This window comes from Equus asinus, chromosome 8, assembly GCF_041296235.1.
Source record: "Equus asinus isolate D_3611 breed Donkey chromosome 8, EquAss-T2T_v2, whole genome shotgun sequence".
In the NCBI taxonomy this organism is placed as follows: domain Eukaryota; kingdom Metazoa; phylum Chordata; class Mammalia; order Perissodactyla; family Equidae; genus Equus; species Equus asinus.
Window position 1 is genome coordinate 101,103,024 of NC_091797.1, and position 18,726 is coordinate 101,121,749.

An 18,726-nucleotide genomic window follows, 5' to 3' on the forward strand; every position below is an offset into this window, starting at 1 on the left:
CAGATGGTTAGCGTCATTTGAGGGTTTGTCTTGTAGAAAGGTGGTGTGTGTAGACGTCATCCTAAGGGGAGGATTTTCAGTGTACTGGGAGACTAAAGTGCACGGTCCCACCCATGATAGCATGTGTCCGGGGAGACCACTGGGGCTCTGAGGAGCGGTGGCTGCCCTGCCCTCCAGCGGGGAGCAGCAAGTGAGGACCTGACTCCAGAGTGGACACCCTGGATTCTCTGGCTGTTCGCCATTAACACGTACAAGAGGTGCTTTACGGTGTGGCCTGAGTCGTGACTAGCTGGGCTGTTCCTCTGACCTCCCTGTCTACCCTTACGTTCTGTGACCTGTGTCCGACTTAAACCTTGTGTTCTTGGTCCCCCTGGGGGATGCTCGTCCAAAGGAAGTCACTCTTGTTTTAAAAGCCAAATGGAAGACTTAGTTTGGCAGCCTTAGCCCTTGTGGGGCATGGGTCTCCTCTGATGCTCTCAAGGAAGTGGGCACAGTGGTCCTCCTGCCCAGAGAGGGACATTGGAGCTTGTGTACCTCGTCCGTCTTGCATTGGAATTGTGGCGCTCTAAGTGGTGGAGGCTGCTTCCCTCAGGGCTTGTTGGATGCACTGATGTGGAAGGCTCCCCCCAGGGCTTGACCCTCCTGGAGGGAAGGACGTCAGACTCCCCTTTCAGCACATAGTGGGTGGTTAACATTCTGTCTTTGCTTTAGACTCCAATATGAAATCAATGCCACTTGATGTAAAACCCCAGGCTGACCTCCTCCTCCTTGGGTGAGGTGATGTGTCCAAGCGAGAAGGCCCTTAGAGTGGCTGGGGGCAGAGCCACGCTGTGACCAATGTGCATGTAAAGATGGGGCTTGTTGACACTGCAGCACAGTGGGCCCCGCTGGGATGAGCAAGGGTGTCAGCAGGGTTCCTCTGAGCCCCGAGCCAGTGCATTTTCTGGTGGGCTCCCTGTGGCACAGAAGTGATGGTGAGCCAGAAGTGAGGTGCTGATGGTCTTGAGGAAGGACCTTTCCATTCCTGCAGGTTGGAGAAGCTGTGCTCCCCTTTCCTGGGACCTTAACTCCCTGGGAGAGGGTGCCCGGGCTAAGGCTTAGCAGCAACGTTGGTGCTGAGGCCTCCTGTGGCCTCGCTGGGCGCACCTCACCTGAGACCCACTCTACCAGGCAGTCTGCAGGGACTTAAGGAGGAAGTGCAAGTACCTGTCTTCCATGACCAGCATTTGGCACTCTCTATGGCTCTCAGCCATCCTGGTGCCCCGACCCAGAGCACAGGCCGAGTCAGGCCCGGTCCCAGGGCTCAGTACAGTGGGGAGCCTGCTGGGAGGAGCTGGGACGTGGGCCTGTGGCCTCTGTGTGCTGGGCTGCAGAAGGGCAATAGCAAGGGCAAGCCCAGTTCGTGTGCGAGGCACCTGCACCTTGTGTCCGCAGGCTCCAAGGCGCCCTGAGGGCTGCAGCAGCTCAGGCCCGAGGTTAAGGAGGTGTCTGCTCCACGTGGAGTCTGCTCTTTGCTTATCTTTGCACCCTGAATCCTCTCTGGTGTCCCACACCTCCCCCTGGTGTTAGGGCCCCTTTCGTGTGCTGGGCCTCCTAGAGTGGACACCTGCGGGGCAGAGGCTACAACTAGGGTGTTGTGGGAGAAAGCCCATCATCATATCTGCTGTCAAGCAGCCACATTAACGTCCTGGTCCCGGCTCCCGTCCTGGGTTCCTTAACAGCAGCTCACAGCCCGCAGCCCGCAGCCTGCAGAGCTGGGGCAGAGCCTTCCAAAGGCCTATGTCAGGGCAAGGAGGGGCCCCGGGGCCAGGAGGCGCAGGGCCTGCAGTGGTGGTCCGTGCCACATGGGGTTCTGGCCACAGAGGAGCGGATGCCTGGGGTGGCAGGGCGAGGACCCCACGTGGATCCCCACGCTGGGTGGGGCTCCTGAGTCAGAGCAGAGGCGCCTGGGGACGAGTGGAGGACAGAGATACTGGCTGGTCCTCATTGGGGAGGCTGTAGAGCTTGACTGAGGTCCCACCTCCCAGAGGTGCTGTACTGGCTCCTCCGCCAAGGGAGGCCACCGCCACCGCCCAGCCAGTCCCACCCACGCCCTGGTCCACCTTAAGTGGTGGCTGCCGTGGCACCAGCGGGTGGGATTTTCTGTGGGAGGTGGGCCTGCCCAGGGGCCTATCCGGGCAGGGCAGGGTGCCTGGGCTTGCGTGGGGCACTCCACCTGCCTCCAGGGGCTGCCTGGCCCTGGGTCCCCACCCACATACACTCCCAAGCCTGCGCAAGGGCCAAGACCCGGAGGACCAGCGCCCCTGCCCCTTAGCCAAGTGGCCTGAGGGCGGCGAGGTGGCAGGAGATAATGAAGGTGCCCCTACAGTGTCACACCCCCGCCCTCGTGAGTGCCCGGGGCTCCAGATGGAGGGCTCTGGCCCTGACTGGGACTAGCATGGAGCAGGGGCCATGGCCTGCCCCGCTGAGACACACTCAGAGGGGTTTAGGGAAAGGTCTGTGCAAACAGGCCCAGGAGGGGACCAACATGCCACAGCGCCAGGGCCTGGCCTTCACTAGGTGGTGGCCCAGGGGGCAAGGCCTGCAGGACTGCGACGTCTGCGTAGCTTCAGAGAACCGCGGGCGCTCGCCTGCCTGGGCACCAAGGGGAGGAGCGGCTGCCGGTCCCAGGGTCCTGATGGCTGCGCAAGATGCCGGCCGAGCTCTGCCGCGCACCGGGCCGAGGGGGCTCAGGGGCTCCAGCGCGCCGGCTGCATCCCGCCGGGAGCGGCCGCGGACCGGTGCGTGGGGCGGCCAGGCCCGGGTGCGTCCTCCGGCGTACCCGGCCCCGCGCCCCGCCGCGACCCCCGCGCTGCTGGTCCACCTTAAGGGGCGTGCTGACATCAGCGCGCCGCCGCCGCCGCCGCCGCCGCCGCCCGAGGGGTGGGATTTCCTCCGCCGCCGCCGCTGCCGGGCCTGCGCTGCGTCCAGCCCGCCCCGCCCGCCCCCGGCCCGACCCCGGCCGGCCCCGCCCGCCCGGCCCCGGGGAGGGATGCGGCGGCGCGGCGCCCAGGATGCCCCGCAGCCCCGGGACGCGCCTCAAACCCGCCAAGTACATCCCGGTGGCCACGGCAGCCGCGCTGCTGGTCGGCTCCAGCACCCTGTTCTTCGTGTTCACGTGAGTCCGGCCCGTCGCCGGGGGCACAGGCAGCCATGGCCAGGCCAGAAGGGGCAGGGGCTGGGTACAGCAGTGGCTACGACCTGGTGGGACTAGGGGAAAGGGGCCAGCGGGCTGGGCAGGGCAGGGGGCACCAGAGCTGTGGGCGACATGAGCCCCCACCCTTCGCTGAGGCTGAAGTCATGAGTGTGCTCATCCTGGGGCAGCAGGGACAGGTGAGTCCTGTGTGTGGGGACAGCAGGCACCTCAGGAGTGTGCCAGGCAGGTCCTGGTGGGGGTACTGGGCCTGGACAGGGGAGTGTGTGCAGTGGCTGCCCAGGGTGTGGCTGCAGCCCTCCCCTCCCCGCAGGCTGCATGAGGGGACGTGGGCTGCCCAGAGCTACCAGCGCTCCCTGCAAGGAGCGAGGGTGGCTCTTGGGTCCCCTCCCAGCTCTCTGGCCCTGGGCCAGAGCCATATTGTTCCCACGTAGGTGTGGCCTGGCCCGGCTGCCACGTGCCTGCCCCACAGCTGCTGGTGACGCTGGCCTGGCAGTGCCCTCCGCCCTCCCTTGACCTCCTTCTCAGGAAGGCCCAATGGTCAACAGCTGGTGGGCCCAGGCCAGGCCGCACCCACGGACACTGGCCATGGCCGGCACTGGGACCCTTGAGGCAGAGAGCAGGCAGGGCCCTGGGTCCTGGGCCCGTGCAGCCCTGGCTTCTGCACCTGAGATGCGGAGTGGTGTGTGGATGATACACTTCCTCTCCACGGTCCTGGGGGACCCCCCCAGGGCTCTTTCAGCCACAAGGAGGGGTTAGGGGCTTCAGTATGCAGATCTGTGACCACCCTCCCACACACACACAAGTCCCAGGCAGAGACACTGCCCAGGTGACCAGAGCAACTACCACTTAAGCCTTCCTGGGGACCTGAGGCCTCTGGGGTGGCCGCAGCCAGTGGGGTGTCGGTTCCAAGGCGGGTCAGCCTGAGTGTGAGTGAGCGCGGAGCAGGGGGGGGAGCAGCTGGCCTGGCACCCTTTCACCTGAGCGAGAGTGAGGGTGGCAGCCATGAGGACGACGGGGCTGACTGGGTGCCTGTGGAGGCAGAGAGCGCTGCCTGGAGGCCGGGCTGGGGTGGGCGCAGCAGGCCGCCAAAAGCGTGTTTGAAAAGGGCCTGTGTGGATCGGCTTATTTCGGGCTTTGGCAAGCAGGCGTGTTCTCGTCGCTCAGATGCTGCTTGCTGTGGGGCACAGAGGAGCAGGGCGGTGGGCAGTGGGCACTGGGCAGGGGTTGAGGGGGCGTCCCGCTGGGTTTCCTGGAAGGTGGGTCCCAGCCTAGTCCTGGCCTGGGGCTGAGCCAGGATCTTAGGGGTCCCGGCCCTGCCTCCTAGCAACTTGGCCTCCACTTGCCAGGCCTGATGTCTCACTCCCCAAGTGCAACTCAGCGTTTTCCTTCTGACTTTCCAAGTAATACGTGTTCTCTATCAAGAACTTGTAAAATGCAAGAAGAAAATTTAAAGAGAAATTGAAATCAACCCCGCCCCAGAGAGCCCGCCGTCTCTTCTCCTCCTAGGCTCTCCTGGGCCCCACTGGAGTGTGCTTGTCGTGAGCCCTTCCTGTGGGGTCAGAGGGCCCTTATGTAGCTGTCCTGTGAACTTGACCCACCTGCAAGTGGCGGGCACTGAGGCTGCTACATGATGCCAAGGGCCAGCTCTCCCTTCCTCTGCTCTCACAGCTGGGCTCTGGGTTCAGGGACACCCGTGCCACCAGAAGCAGGGTTCCCTGGGGGCACCTGCGTCCTGCCCTGCTGGGGACCAGTCTACCTGGGAGAAGGAGCTGTGCATGGCCCGCGGCAGGGGGCTCCAGGGGCACGAGCCAGGCTTCAGGTGCAGCGACCATCTAGCCGGGGCGCCTCACTCGCTGCCTGGAACAGGGCTTCCCCACAGCCCGACCCGGAGGCCACATTCCCTGGGCTGAATGGCCACTGGGGTCCCTGGCTTGCCTCTGCCCTGGCCCTGCTGGGCTCCTTCGAGGCAGCCGGCTTCCTGAGGACAGGCTCTGCAGGGCGGCCATGCCCAGCTTGCTGATTCCGGGCAAGCAGGGGCCAGGCGGCTCCCTCCTTGCGACCAGCCTCTCGTCACCTGGACGCCCACACTTCCACCCTGTTTCTGGGCCCAGGCCTGCTGCAGCCTCAGAACATGCCAGGAGGGAGCAGCCCCTCTTCTGCCCTCCACCCTGTCTGCGGGGCCCCTGACTTCTGCCTTCTCTGACTTTGCGCCTTGGACTTCACTGATCCTGAGTGGCCCCAGACCCTCTCTCTGCGCTCAGGAAACGTGAGCTGCCCGCTATGGGGCAGGTCCATTCAGGCAGTGGCTCCTGGTGTCATGCAGGGTGGAGAGCCCCAGGCCTGGAGGACCAAGGACCCCTCCTGCAGGCCAGCTCACTGAGGGGGCTGGGAGCAGCAGGACATGCCGACATGTTGCCAGGAGAGACTGGGGCGTGGGAAGGATGCCCAGAAGTGAGGGCATCCCCCTCTGAGGATGGGGAGCACACCACAGGACAGGTTCCCAGGGGCCCTCCTCCAGGAAGCCTTCCTGGGCTCCTGGTGTGGTCATGTCCCCCTGGGCCCCAGAAGCCCTTCACCATTATGGCTCAGCAGCAGGCTAGGTCAGGTGCTGGGTGCAGGGCTCCCAGAGCCCCCAGGCCGGGCCTCTGCCTCTGCCCTTCCTCCTTCCAGAGCTACTTTGCTGACTGATGAGGACGCTGTGAACGTCAGAGGGCCGCGGCTGCTTGGTGGGATGGGACGCCTGGGGCCGGACTGAGGCGTCTCGTCTCTGCCCAGGGCCAGTGGGCTGACTTCTGGGATGTTGAGGCTGGTCCCCAGGATGAGCCCTCGCCATGCTCGGAGGCCTGGACAGGCCATAAGACCCAGCCTGGGACAGTGGGAGCTCCAGCCCAGGACCAGGCCTGCCTGTGGCAGGGCCGGGTGGACAAAGCTGCTGGCAGGGGCTGCATGGGGAGGGGGAAACTTGGTGTGTGCCCTGCCAGGACTCGCTGTGTGTGGGCTGGGATATCCCTGGCCCCTGAGCCTGTTTCCCCATCTGCTCAGCTGTCTGTAGGCATTGGATGGGTGGGTGCATGTGGCCAGAGGTCCCGCCTGGCATGATCAGGGAAGAGTGGCCGCAGACCCTCTGGTCCTGGGTGCCCCCGTGTGTGAGCATCACTCTCAAACACAAACGGTGTTAATGAAGAACTTGATTTAAATGAAGACATCTGAGTTAAAGTTTTCCATCCCACGTTTAGCTGTGTTGTGCATGCTCCCCCTGCAGAACCCCCCCCACCCCTGCTGGGTGGTGTCTCCCTGCCGGCCTTGACCTGGGTGGTGCCCATGGCAGTGGCCTTGATGCTGGGGAGGTGGGGGCTGTCGAGGGAGGAGGGCTTGGAGCCTCAGAGCTGGGCTGACCCCAGGCCTGCAGTGCAGCTGCAGCCAGTAGAGAGTGGCTGACCCCTGCCTGGCAGGGCAAGCCGGGAGTATATGGTCCCCTGGGTGGGTGTGGAGTGTCATCCCTGTGGGCAGAGGGGCCCTCTGAAGCCTAGGTGTGAGGTGGCCTGAGCAGTGCTGCGTGTGAGGCCTGGCCCCTAGGCTTGCGTGTCTTCCATGTCTTCATGCTTGCCCGTCCACAGGGAGCATAGGGGAGTCCAGAGAGGGCGTGCAGTGGTCAGTGGGAGAAGGGACGTGTCTGCGTCTCTGTGTTCACGTGTGCATATATCTGTGTTTGTGCATGAATGAAGGTGGAGCTATGCCTGTGTGTGTGTGTGTGCCAGCATGTGCACAAGTATGCATGTCTGTACACACAAATGTTCGTGCATGTGTCTTTCATGTTGACACATGTTCGCTTGTGTTTGTGCACATGTACCTTTTGTGTGTGTGGGTGTCTGTGCATGCTCGTGCACTGTGCACATGTGCATTCACACATGCATGTCTCGGGGCATGTTGGGGGTGTCTGTGTGCACTGTATACGTGTGCAAGCACTTGTCCCTGCATGTTTGTGTGGGCATGCCTGTGTGTCTGCATGTGCCTACATGTGCTCTTTCATCTTCTCTCACTTAGCCATTTCCTGAGGTAGCTGAGTTCCGGGCCCTGGCAGCATTGGCCAGTGAGCCAGTCCTATTAGGCATGATCCAGGCCCGGGCCCCCTTACGACACAGCCTGGTGGTAAAGGCCACCTGGGGGAAGTTGAGGGGACAGGAATGCATGGGAGTGCCTGATCCTGGGTCTGAGTCAAGCCTGGGGGACTGGAGACCATGGCCAGAGGGACAGTGGCTCAGGCCTGGTCAGAGAACCCGACCCTCCAAAGCCTGCCCGACACTGGTTACAGCCCCACCCAGCCTCTCTAGGATGCGCGGCCCAGGCACGCAGATGGCTGTGCTCACGCTGGACAGAGGCCACCCCGTGCCTCAGTGCAAGCACGGCCCAGTCACAGTGCAGATTTCCAGATGTGGCCCCGTCGCTGCATGGTTGCTGTTCCCCCAGCCCCAGGCATCTCACCTGGGGATGCTGTCTAGCCCATGTGGCCTGTCTGTGGGGTCGCTGAGGCTGAGAGAGGACAAAGCAGTACCTGCCGCCTGGGCCCGTGGGAACTCTGGTCAGGGCGGGGGGTGCTGCCCGTGGGCTTTAGTCCCTGCCTGCCTGTGAGCTGGCCCGATCCCAGCTCAGAAGCAACCTGCCCTCAGGCCGTGGGCGTGTGACAAGCCACTGATATTTGCTCTTTCTCTGTAAAATGGGGAGGTCAGAAGTACCCCGCTGCAACTGGGAGGGTGGAATGTCTGGTCCACTGTGCAGGGCTGTTGGGCAGCAGGCTAAGGGTACTCCCCAGCAAGAGCTGGACAGCAATGGCGGACGGGGCCCACCCTCCAGCCTCCCCGACATGTCCTCCTGCCTTCAGTGCCTGCCCATCTGCTGCACCCCTTGTCTGCACGTCCACCTGTCCTCAGCCGGTCCCAGCGCTCCCGGGCCCCCACAGCCCCTTCCTTTCCCAGAACAGGCTGGACAGGGCAGGGCCGTGAGGTCAGAAGTGGCCTGTGGACAGCACAGCCATGAGGACCCACATTTGCTTTGATGATCTTCTGTCAACTGCTTGAAATTCTTGACACTTTTGTAACAACGGGCCTGTGTTTTCATTTTGCGTGGGTCGTGTGGCCAGCTCTTCTCAGAAGGTGCTGTGGGGAGCTGGTTTGCAAGGCCTGAGTTGGGTCTGCAGTGCCCATGTCTCCCTGGGTCCGGGGGTGCCTGCTTCTCTCCAGGGGGTGGCTCCACCTTTGCAGAATGGCTTGGCTCAGAGGCCACAAACACACATTAAGCATCATCTGTTTGCCAGGATGGACAGTGTGGAAGGTGTCTGCGGGTGGGCACTCGGGGCTGCCTGGGCAGGGATGGCGGAGGAAGGCCCTCCTGGCAGGTAGAGGGACCCCATGTCCTCAGGCCGTGTAGCCACCTCCACAGCGGGTCCTGGAGAAGAGGAATGGGTGGCTCCCGGCCCAGCGAGCATGCTGCCGTGGGAAGCATACTCTTTAAATAGCCTCTCGCCTTCCACTAAAAATAGGAAGTTCTGCTGCCGTGGAGGTGGGGCTGGGGCGGCAGGGCTGGCTGCTGGCCAAGGCAGGCGTGGGTGCGCCAGCATGGCCGGTGTGCGCTGGGGCGGCGGGCAGGGCCACGGGCACTGCTCACCCTGCTGGCAGCCATGACACCCTGTCCTCCTGATCGAGTCTGCTCAGGGGGATCCCCACGGGCCCCCCAAGTCTGCAGAGAGCCTGGGTGCCCCCTGCTTGTCACAGAAGCTGTGGGAGAGATGGAGAGCCTGAGGCCAGAGGAGATCCGTGGGAGGAGAGTGAGCAGACTCAGGAACCCACTGCAGGCTCAGGGCAGGGGGCCACAGGCCATGTGCCCAAGAACCACGGGTCTCCACAGAGGGGGCTCTCGTCGGGTCCCATGAGGGCTGAGGAAGACGCTTTCTGGGGCAGACCATCCACTAGGGAGGTGTGCAAGCCCCTTACAGGGAGCCAGGAGTCTGAGAAGGCTTCCTGGAAGAGGGGGCAGCCTGAGCCAAGTGCTGAGGGATGGTGAGGGGTGGTGAAGGGGTAGGGGCATCGTGCTTTTCAAGAGTCTCTGTGTTCCGCACTGCCACGTGAGGAGTAAGGTGACAAACCAAAACGAAGGGGCTGCCTGGGTGGGGATGTGCCCGGGGCCCAAACCCCGAGACTGTGCCCCTCAGGGGAGCCCCCCTTCCTTGGGGCCCCCCACGCCCCAGAGTCTCCCTGGAGAAGGGGCCCTGCCAAGCCAGGGACAGGTCTGGGTGAGGGGGAGCGGGCTCACTTCCTGTCCTGGGCTCCTGCCTCCAGTCTGCGTCCTCCCAGGGCGGGGGGCCCGGGAAAGACACTGGGCTGGCGTGGAGGAGGCGGCTTGGCTCTGGCCGCTCCTCTGAAATGCTGTGACCCCGGGCCTCCGTTGAGCATCTCTGCACCCCACTTCCCCAACTGTGAGCTGAGAGTTCTTAACAGCCAGCGGGGTGTGGCCAAGGCCAGAGTTGGCACACAGGGAGCCTGCACACTGTCACGACACGCACAGCGCCTGGTGGCTGCGCACAGGAGTGGCGGGCCTAGGGGCAGAGGCCTCCCAGGGTGCCCGTGGCAGCAGTGGCTTCCCTGACTGCCACGCTGACCACTGATGGTGGCCTCAAAGGCCCAGCGTGCACACACGTGGCCATGCCCCTGCATCCCTCTCACCCACTCGCCACACCTCCAGACCCAGCTCTGGCCTGCTGTCCAACGCAGGTGCCCATGGTTGACGCGAGCTGTGTCCCCAGCCATTCCCGTCTACAATGGCATCATCTTCCTCTTTGTCCTGGCCAACTTCAGCATGGCCACCTTCATGGACCCTGGCGTCTTCCCCCGAGGTAGGGCCCTGTGCTGGGGCAGCTCATCTGCTCACTTTCACTAGAGTGTGAGTGGCTGACCTGGGAGGGCCTTAGGGGAGGGGGGTCCTGGTACCTGGGCTGGCAGATCGGGGAGAGGCTCTTCTGCCAGGGAAGTCACTTTCCTGCTGCTCCCCGGCCCCGGCTCACAGCGGATGAGGACGAGGATAAGGAGGACGACTTCCGGGCCCCCCTGTACAAGAACGTGGATGTGCGGGGCATCCAGGTCCGTATGAAGTGGTGCGCCACCTGCCACTTCTACCGCCCGCCGCGCTGCTCCCACTGCAGCGTCTGCGACAACTGCGTAGAGGTGACCGCCCTGCCCCGCCCTCCCCCTGCCCCTCCCCCCCGCCCGCTGTGCGCCCTGATGTGCTGCTCCTGCCCAGGACTTCGACCACCACTGCCCCTGGGTCAACAACTGCATCGGGCGTCGCAACTACCGCTACTTCTTCCTGTTCCTGCTGTCGCTCAGTGCGCACATGGTGGGTGTCGTCGCCTTTGGCCTGGTCTACGTGCTGAACCACGCCGAGGGGCTGGGCGCTGCCCACACCACCATCACGTATCCTTGGCCTGACCACACTGACTTTGGTCCCCATGTTTTACAGGGGGAACCGAGGCTCAGAGGGGTGGTCGGCTGCTTGGGAGTCCCAGGGGGTCGTTTGCCCTTGCTGGGTGGGCAGTCTGTCCACAGGCACCTGCTTCATGTTCTTGCCCACGGCTGTTGGCCTTAACTGGCCAGCATGGCTGTCATGTGTGTGGCCGGCCTCTTCTTCATCCCCGTCATTGGCCTCACCGGCTTCCACGTGGTGCTGGTCACTCGGGGGCGCACCACCAACGAGCAGGTGCAGACCCTGAGTGGGGCCATGCGGTGATGGGGATTGGCGTGGGAGGATCCTGATGGGCCAAGAGGGCCAGAGCTGCACAGGGACCATGGCGGGGTCGGGGCAGAGCTGCAGGAGCCCTCTGTCTGTGCAGCTTCAGTGGGGGGCTCTGCCCCTGGAGACCCCAGGTGGGGTTTGGGGTATAGGGCTGTACCTGCCCTGTCCCCCTACTCACTCCCGCCTGCGGACACTGTGGCCACCAGTGACTCAGAGCCGAGAAATTCAACAGCTCCCTGCAGGGACAGGCCTGGGGTGACCTGGGTGGGGTGCCCTGGGCTGACCCTGCCCAGCCTGCCCTGAGAACCCCAGCTGTCCCTGTCTGTCCTCCTGCCCACCTTGGCCTGGACCCTGGGTGGCCAAGTCGGCTGAAGGGTCCCGTGTCCACAGGTGACGGGCAAGTTCCGAGGGGGCGTGAATCCTTTCACCCGAGGCTGCTGTGGGAACGTGGAACATGTGCTGTGCAGCCCCCTGGCGCCCCGGTGAGGCTTGGGCGGGGCTCAGGGTTGGCAGCTGCAGATCCTCAGCTTGGTCCACCTCTGCCCTTGGCAGGTGAGGCCAGCAGGGTGGCCCTGGCCACTGACCCCCCTGCTCCGGATGCAGGTACGTAGCAGAGCCGCCCCGGCTGCCGCTTGGCGCGCGCCTGAAGCCACCCTTCCTTCGACCCGAGCTCCTGGAGCGAGCCGCACCGCTCAAGGTCAAACTTAGCGACAACGGGCTGAAGGCCAGCCTGGGCCGCAGCAAGGTGGGGCCCTAGGGTGGGGTGTGGGATGCGGTGAGGGTCAGACCGCTGGAGACAGGGAGCAGGCAGGTCGGAGGGGCCTAGAAGGGAGGGACTGGAAAGATCCCCAGGATTCTCCAGATGAAGTCCCCGGTTAAGCCCCGCCCCTCGCCCGCACCCTCCCCACCACTGACCACGCCCCCTCCCAGTCCAAGGGCAGCCTGGACCGGCTGGATGAGAAGCCACTGGACCTGGGGCCGCCGCTGCCCCCCAAGGCGGACGCCGGCACATTCAGCGGCGACCGGCAGACCCCACGCCCAGGCAGTGCTGGTGAGGTGGGGGCGGCCAAGCGGGGTGAGGGGCACGGACTGACCGCAGCCTGACCGAGGTCCATCACCCCCAGAGAGTGCCCTGTCGGCGCAGAGGACCAGCCCCCCGACACCAGCCATGTACAAGTTCCGGCCCGCCTTTCCCACGGGTCCCAAGGCGCCCTTCTGCGGGCCCAGTGAGCAGGTGAGGCCTGGGCCCACCCCGGGAAGCCCCGCCCCGCCCTGGGAGGCCCCACCCCCAGAGGCCCTGCCCCGGGACGCCCCTCCCCCAGGGGCCTTGCCCCTGGGGCTCTGTCCCAGAGAGCCCGGTGAGGGCGTTGGTGGCATTGCCGCTGGCCGGGTAGGGGCTGCCCCCAGGATGCCTGGGACTCCACCATTACTCCCTCGGCAAGGCCCAGAAGGCTCCAGAAGAATCTGAGATTGTTTGAGAAAGCTCGTTTATTTTCCCTGAGTTGTATGAGCTCTCTGTTCACTGTGGAGCCGTTGGCAGCCTGGACAGCCTGACGAGTGATCCAGAGCCCTGAGCATGCCCCAGCTGCCCCCTCCTCCACAGCCCCCTCAGAGGCAGGCCTGCAGCTGGGCCAGCACACCTAGACTGGGGAGCTCCTCCCCCACGACAGATGTCCTGTGTGCCACCTGGCCTCTTTGGCTGCTGGGCCGGGCAGTGAGTCTGGGCTTTCCTGGCCCCAAGAGGAGTGTCCATTAGCCCTTCTTGGGGATGGGGGTGCTTTAGGTGCCATCGCCCAGGTTGCCTCCTTCCTGGGATCATCCTGGATCCCATGGAGGGTCCTGCTGGTTGGCCAAGTGCCCTGAGGCCACATTTGTCCTCATCCACATCCCCTCTGGGTTTTGACGTTCTGCAGGCTCTTGTCCCCAGACCAAACCCATATGCCTCAATCATGGAGATCTGTTGTGGTGGCTGCCCCTGGGCTGGGCGGGCTCTAAAGGCACTTCCCTGGGCATCTGCAGCTGCCAGCTCTGCCCTTGCACTGCAGCACCCCTGACCCTCAGCCGTGGGGTGCCTGGGAAAGCACCCTGGGTCGTTGTGTGGTTATTACGTCTCCTCGAGGTCCCCCTCCCAAGGCTGCCCCCCCAGCCCCTTTCTCCCCACTGGGGGACTGCCAGCAGGGGTAGAATGTACAGCCTTCCGTGGGTCGACATCGTCTGGGCGCTCTGCTCCATCCTGTCCCCACTTCCTTCTGTGATGGGCAAGGAAGAAGTAGTCAGGAAATAGCTTCTGGGGACAGCTGGGTGGTTGCAGCTGCCACCGCCTTTGATGTCTGCAGGATCGCAGTCTCCACGTGGGCACCGAGCACCTGGTGGTGGGCAGGGCATGACGAGTGGGCAGCGTAGACGTGTCCCCTCTCTCCGCCAGGTCCCTGGGCCTGACTCCCTGACGCTGGGAGAAGACAGCATCCACAGCCTGGACTTCGCGTCCGAGCCCAGCCTGGACCTCCCCGACTATGCTCCTGGTGGCCTGCATGCGGCCTACCCACCATCCCCGCCTCTCAGTGCCGCCGACACCTTCGCCGGCGCCTTGCGCTCCCTGAGCCTCAAGGCTGCGAGCCGGCGGGGGGGGGACCATGTGGCCCTGCAGCCCCTGCGTTCTGAGGGTGGGCCCCCCACACCCCACCGCAGCATCTTTGCCCCCCACGCACTGCCCAACCGCAATGGCAGCCTGTCCTACGACAGTCTGCTTAACCCCGGCTCACCTGGCAGCCACACGTGCCCGGCCCACCCCTTGGCTGGTGTGGCTGGCTACCGCTCACCCTACCTGCACCCGGGGGTGGTGAGCGACCCCCCGCGGCCCCCGCCCCGCAGCTTCAGCCCCGTGCTGGGCCCTCGGCCACGGGAGCCCTCGCCCGTGCGCTACGACAACCTGTCCAGGACCATCATGGCCTCCATCCAGGAGCGCAAGGACAGGGAGGAGCGGGAGCGGCTGCTGCGCTCTCAGGCCGACTCGCTCTTCGGCGACTCAGGCGTCTATGATGCGCCCAGCTCCTACAGCCTGCAGCAGGCCAGCATGCTGCCCGAGGGCTCCCGTGGCCCCGCGCGGCGCTGCGGCTCCAGAGATGACCTGGTGGTTGGGCCTGGCTTTGGTGGTGCCCGCAACCCTGCACTGCAGACGTCGCTGTCCTCGCTGTCAAGCGCTGTGAGCCGGGCTCCGCGGACCTCATCGTCCTCCCTGCAGGCTGACGTGGCCAACAACAACGCCCCAGGGCCCCGGCCAGGCAGCGGCTCACATAGGTCGCCAGTGCGCCAAGGCCCACCCTCCCCACCCAGCACTCCTCGCTCACCCTCCTTCGCTGGCCCCAAGGCTGTCGCCTTCATCCACACGGACCTCCCGGAACCACCGCCCTCACTGGCCGTGCAGAGGTGGGTGCTGGGGTGCAGGGGCTTCCCGGCCCAGGGCAGGTGTCCAGCCGCCTGTGGGGCCTCTTGGCTGAGCACCTGTGGGTTGTCCACGAGGCCTGTGACTGCCTAGGAGGAGCAGCTTCACCTGCCTTGGAGGCTCCTGGCTGGCCCGTGTGAGGGTAGCCCAGCTCCAAGGACACCCGGCACATCCCAGGACCGGGAGGCAGGAGGATTTGCTTCTTGAGCCCAACACCCCACATTTCCTTGGCTCACACAGACTGGGTGCATGGGGGACCCAGGGCTTCTTTTTGTGGGGTGATGCCACTGTCCCTGTCCAGGAGGCTGAGTCTGGGTGACATCGCCCCGCAGCAGAATGTGCCACCCTGGGGGCCGCAGCCCTGGCCCTCTGTGGGGCACACAACCCAGGGCAGCAAGGGCTGCCCTGCTCATAGATGGGAAAACCAAGGTCTGGAGGAAGCAGGTTGGTCCTAGGCCCCCAGCGGGTGGGTAACAGGATGCTGGGCTGGCTGCCTCCCAGGGCCAGGTCCAAGTACAAGAGCTGAGCACCTGCTGTGTGCAGGGCCCCACCCTGGGCGCATTAGTGTCATCAGGGCATCACCCCGGCTACCGAGCACAGGCTTGGTCCTGGGGGTAGGGTGCTGTTGTGGGTGTGAGGGCGGGGCCTGAGGCCCAGCAGGTGGCAGCTGTGCAGTGGTGAAGCAGAGACAGCCACCGAGAGTGGGAGGGGCTCCTGCCCTGTGAATGTTTGCACAGTGAGGTCAGAGATGCACTTGGTCAGTGCTAGGCAGCCGGAGGGCAGAGGGCAACCCCACGTTTTCCTCAGAGGGAGCAGGATCCCCTGTTACCACTGGGCTTCCCAGGTTCAGGCACTAGAACAGGGCCGGGCCTGGGGGCTCGGCTGGCTAGTGTCCACCTCGCCTCCCTATGCAATGGTCTGTGCTAGTGGGAGGTACCAAAGGACCAGGAAGGGGGATGATGGCCATTCTGATGTCTGTCTGTCTGTCCTGTGACAGCACAGCACCTCCCTCGGCAGGCTCTGCATCCCCACCCATTTTCTGGGCAGGACCTTCCGAGCTCAGAGGGTGGGGCTGCCGAGGGCTCTGTTGCGTCTGCGTTATCTGTCCTGTTGCCTCTGCTGGCCCATTCTGCCGTGGTCCCGTGTTCACTGTGTGCGTGCGTGTGTGTGCTTGTTTTGATGCAGGGACCACCCTCAGCTGAAGACCCCCCCAAGTAAGCTTAACGGGCAGTCCCCAGGCCTGGCCCGCCTGGGGCCTACTGCCGGCCCCCCGGGGCCCTCCGCCAGTCCTGCCCGGCACACGCTCGTTAAGAAGGTGTCCGGCGTGGGTGGGACCACGTACGAGATCTCGGTGTGAGGACTGACCAGCACCCATCTGCTGGGGCACCACGGGGACCAGGACCCCCCAGCGGCTGCCCCCCTCCCGACTCCTCTGCCCCAGGAGCGGAGGCCCAGGCTTCGTGTGGACACATCAGCGGGAGAGAGAACTACGCCTCCACGAGCCTGTCCCTCGCCCTCCACCCATCCGTCCACCCATCTGCTCACCAGGGCACGACTGGGCTGAGGGCCACCGGGCTGCAGGATCTGTGTGTCAGTGGCCCCGCCCCATGGGTGAGGCAGTGAAGGGGTGCAGTCTGCAGCTGCACAGCCTGCACCTGTGCCCCCTGAGGTTGTCACCAGGCCAGTCCCTACCACTCCCCTTACACACGGGTCCCTATGGCCCAGAGATGGACAGAGGGGCCTGGGCCCATCCTCCTGGACCAAGGGCCCCACTGCCCGGCTGCTCCTAACCGGTTGCCTTTCAGGGACCCGCAGAAGTTTGTAGCTTGGCAAGGCCAGTTCTTCTGTGGGGAGTCCAGCCCCCAGCCCACTAGCACCCAGCTGCAAGGTTGCTCTGGGTTCTGACAGACAGGTGGACGGACAGACGGACAGCCAGCTATGGGTGGGGTCTGGGCTCCGTGTGTCCCGTCTCGCCCAGCTGGTGGGCGCGTCCCCGTGTCTGTGCGCTGAGCTGCCGTGCCTCGTCCCCTGTGTTAACGCTCGGGCCCCCCTGCCCCCCTGCCGGGAAACCCGCTTTCATTGAAGCCTTAACCTCTGCTTTATGCTCTTGTGGGAGGCGACAGGGGCAGGTGGGAGCAGACCGGGCCGGACGCTGCCAGGGGGGCCCATGAGACCAGGAGCCCCCTCCCTGCCCACCTGGAGATTCCCCACCCCAAGGCATGCAAATCCGGGCTGCCGAGCCTCGGCGCCTGCGTGGGAAGCACACTGGGGAGGGGTTGGAGTTTCACCTGGCGCCAGGGACCTGAGAGTAAGCACACGGCAGCGTCCGCTTGCGTTGTGTCTGTTTTATGTTTTTATATCTACATCTATATATATATATAATTTTATTAAAAAAAGAAAAAGAGTCACTTTGATTCTTTCCTTGAGCAAGGCCAGGCTGTTGCTGCAATGTGGGGGCTCCGGGGGCGGGGGCCCGCGGGTCAGGCTCTGGGAGAGGCGCTGGCTGGCAGCCTGGGTTCAGATGTTCCGAGTAGGCATTTCTGCTGACTTAAGCCGAGCTGGGGCCCTGGGAAGTGGGGGCTGAAAAGCATGAGGTTCCCTTGGGTCCATGTCATCCCTAGCCGTTAACGGGTCATTTGGAGAAAGGCTGGGGTCGCAGCCACCCCAGGGGACCCCTGGGAACCCAAGGGCTAGGAGGAGGTGGAATGGGGGTGCATATGGGGCCGCCCATTGCTTTGCAAAGCTGAGACAGCCTGGGCAGAGCTGGGGGCTGGCCCAGTGTGGGAGGGACCTGGCCTGGCCCACACTGGGCAGTTCTGCTCCACGCTGACCCCCACCTTTCTGCTTCTCTCTCATGGGATGCTGCGGCCCGCAGGGGGCGGATCGGCACCTGCAGCCGTGGATGGGGGTGGCGTGGCCAGTCCAGGGTGCCCCCCGGCCTGCACCTGTGCCACCTTGGCCTCCCTGAGGACCACTCGACGCTGCGGGCCCCCTGGAGCCCGGCTGCTGGGGCTGTTTGCCGCCCGCACTCGGCCGCCTCCAGCCTTTTCCCTGGCCTCTTGGGGCCTGAGCGGGACGCCAAGTAGGCGGCTCTGGGGCCCAGGACAACCTAGCCCTAGGAGCCAGGCTGCCACGGACCCTGGACCTGGGCTGGGGGTCCCCTCTCCACCAGCCACACCTTGACGGACTCCCAGCCCACCGGGGCCCGTGACCCTGTGCCCACCCACCTCAGGAAGTCCCCACCTACTGCAGGCTGTCCAACACCCCAGGTGGGGGCCCTGGAGCTGTTGGGACCAGCACAGCCTTCCCGGGGTGTCATGCCATCACCCCAACTTCCCTGTCTGACCAAGCACTTTAGATGCCACTTCCTCCCCAGGGAGCCCAGGCCTCTATGGGTTGGGCTGGGGTGGGGGTCTCAGGTTGCCCCCGCAGGTCACTGCACTCCCCCCTCCCTGCACCTGACACATGAACGGATGCCTTAACCTGGAGCTACCAGCCTGGTGAGCGGTCCAGGCCCCGCCAGGGTCGGGAGGAGCCCCTGCTGCCCAGTGCGGTTCATGGACGGCTTCTGCCCTCGCCCCGCCCAGGTGGTGCTCACTCTGAGATGTCACATCCGGGGAGCTCAGAGGGCTCCGCTGTCCTCTACCCTGCAGTCTCTGGCCAGCAGGGCCTGGACGCCCCAGGGGCAGGGAAGGGCCCGCCAGCCCTTTTCCCCCCGGGGCAGTGGCTCTGTTTCTCCCACTGGGGGTGAGCAAGCCACAAAGCTATTCTCTATTGTTCTGAAGCAGATTCCCCTCGCCCTGATTTAATGCCCTAAATAAAATGTTTGGTGTTTACCTCCATGGCTCTGTCCACCAGCATGGTCTCCCTGTCCACTGAGCCTTGGGGCAGTACCAGGAGGCCAGACTGGACAGGGACCCTGGGTTGGGGAGGGGACAGGAGCAGGGGGGCCGGGGGGTGGGAAAGTGGCCAGGTGGGTGTGGGGAGGGTGGGGAGGTCTGCCAGCCAGGGACTGGGGTTACGTGAGGGATGGGAGGTCAGTGGGCCAGTAGATTCAGGGCTGAGGGCCTCATCACTGAGGTCCCCCAGTTGGGCCGTGCCGCAGGGATGAGGCCTGAGGACCCCTGGTGCTCACAGTGGAGACCCTCCTGTGACAACCTTGGCTCAGAGCCCTCCCGGGTGCCAGGGACAGGCTGGGGGCTTCCTGTGGAGGGGCGGCTGTCCAGTGGGAGAATGGGGCGTGGGGGCTGAGGTGGGGGCACCACCCTGAGGGACCCCCCTGTGAGATGTGCCTCAGAAGGTGGCA

General features: G+C 64.6%; 1 protein-coding gene across 3 annotated transcripts; it reads left to right on the plus strand.

Annotated features, from left to right (window-relative positions):
• The first annotated feature begins 2,634 nt into the window (after positions 1–2,634).
• On the plus strand, positions 2,635–18,258 carry ZDHHC8 (zinc finger DHHC-type palmitoyltransferase 8). Of its 3 annotated transcripts, none has more exons than XM_070516703.1 (11): positions 2,635–3,157; positions 9,961–10,082; positions 10,253–10,326; positions 10,487–10,659; positions 10,840–10,942; positions 11,369–11,460; positions 11,582–11,723; positions 11,909–12,029; positions 12,103–12,212; positions 13,404–14,404; positions 17,296–18,258. In XM_070516703.1, the coding sequence occupies exons 1-11, from the start codon at positions 2,691–2,693 to the stop codon at positions 17,504–17,506; spliced, it is 2,616 nt and encodes an 871-aa protein (XP_070372804.1). In that variant the 5' UTR covers positions 2,635–2,690; the 3' UTR covers positions 17,507–18,258. The 3 variants fall into 3 exon arrangements, with proteins under 3 accessions (XP_070372804.1, XP_044631447.2, XP_044631446.1); XM_044775512.2 differs by having other exon boundaries at positions 2,641–3,157; positions 10,253–10,410; XM_044775511.2 differs by lacking the exon at positions 17,296–18,258 and adding an exon at positions 15,606–16,828 and having other exon boundaries at positions 2,898–3,157; positions 10,253–10,410.
• The last annotated feature ends 468 nt before the right edge of the window (positions 18,259–18,726 follow it).

Bases quoted from the DNA above. Each gene is read 5' to 3' on its own strand.
- ZDHHC8 (XM_044775512.2), top strand. From the start codon at position 2,691: ATGCCGGCCGAGCTCTGCCGCGCACCGGGCCGAGGGGGCTCAGGGGCT. The intron at 11,724-11,908 runs GTGGGGCCCTAG...GCCCCCTCCCAG, and splicing joins CCAGCCTGGGCCGCAGCAAG to TCCAAGGGCAGCCTGGACCG. The intron at 12,030-12,102 runs GTGAGGTGGGGG...CATCACCCCCAG, and splicing joins CCCACGCCCAGGCAGTGCTG to AGAGTGCCCTGTCGGCGCAG.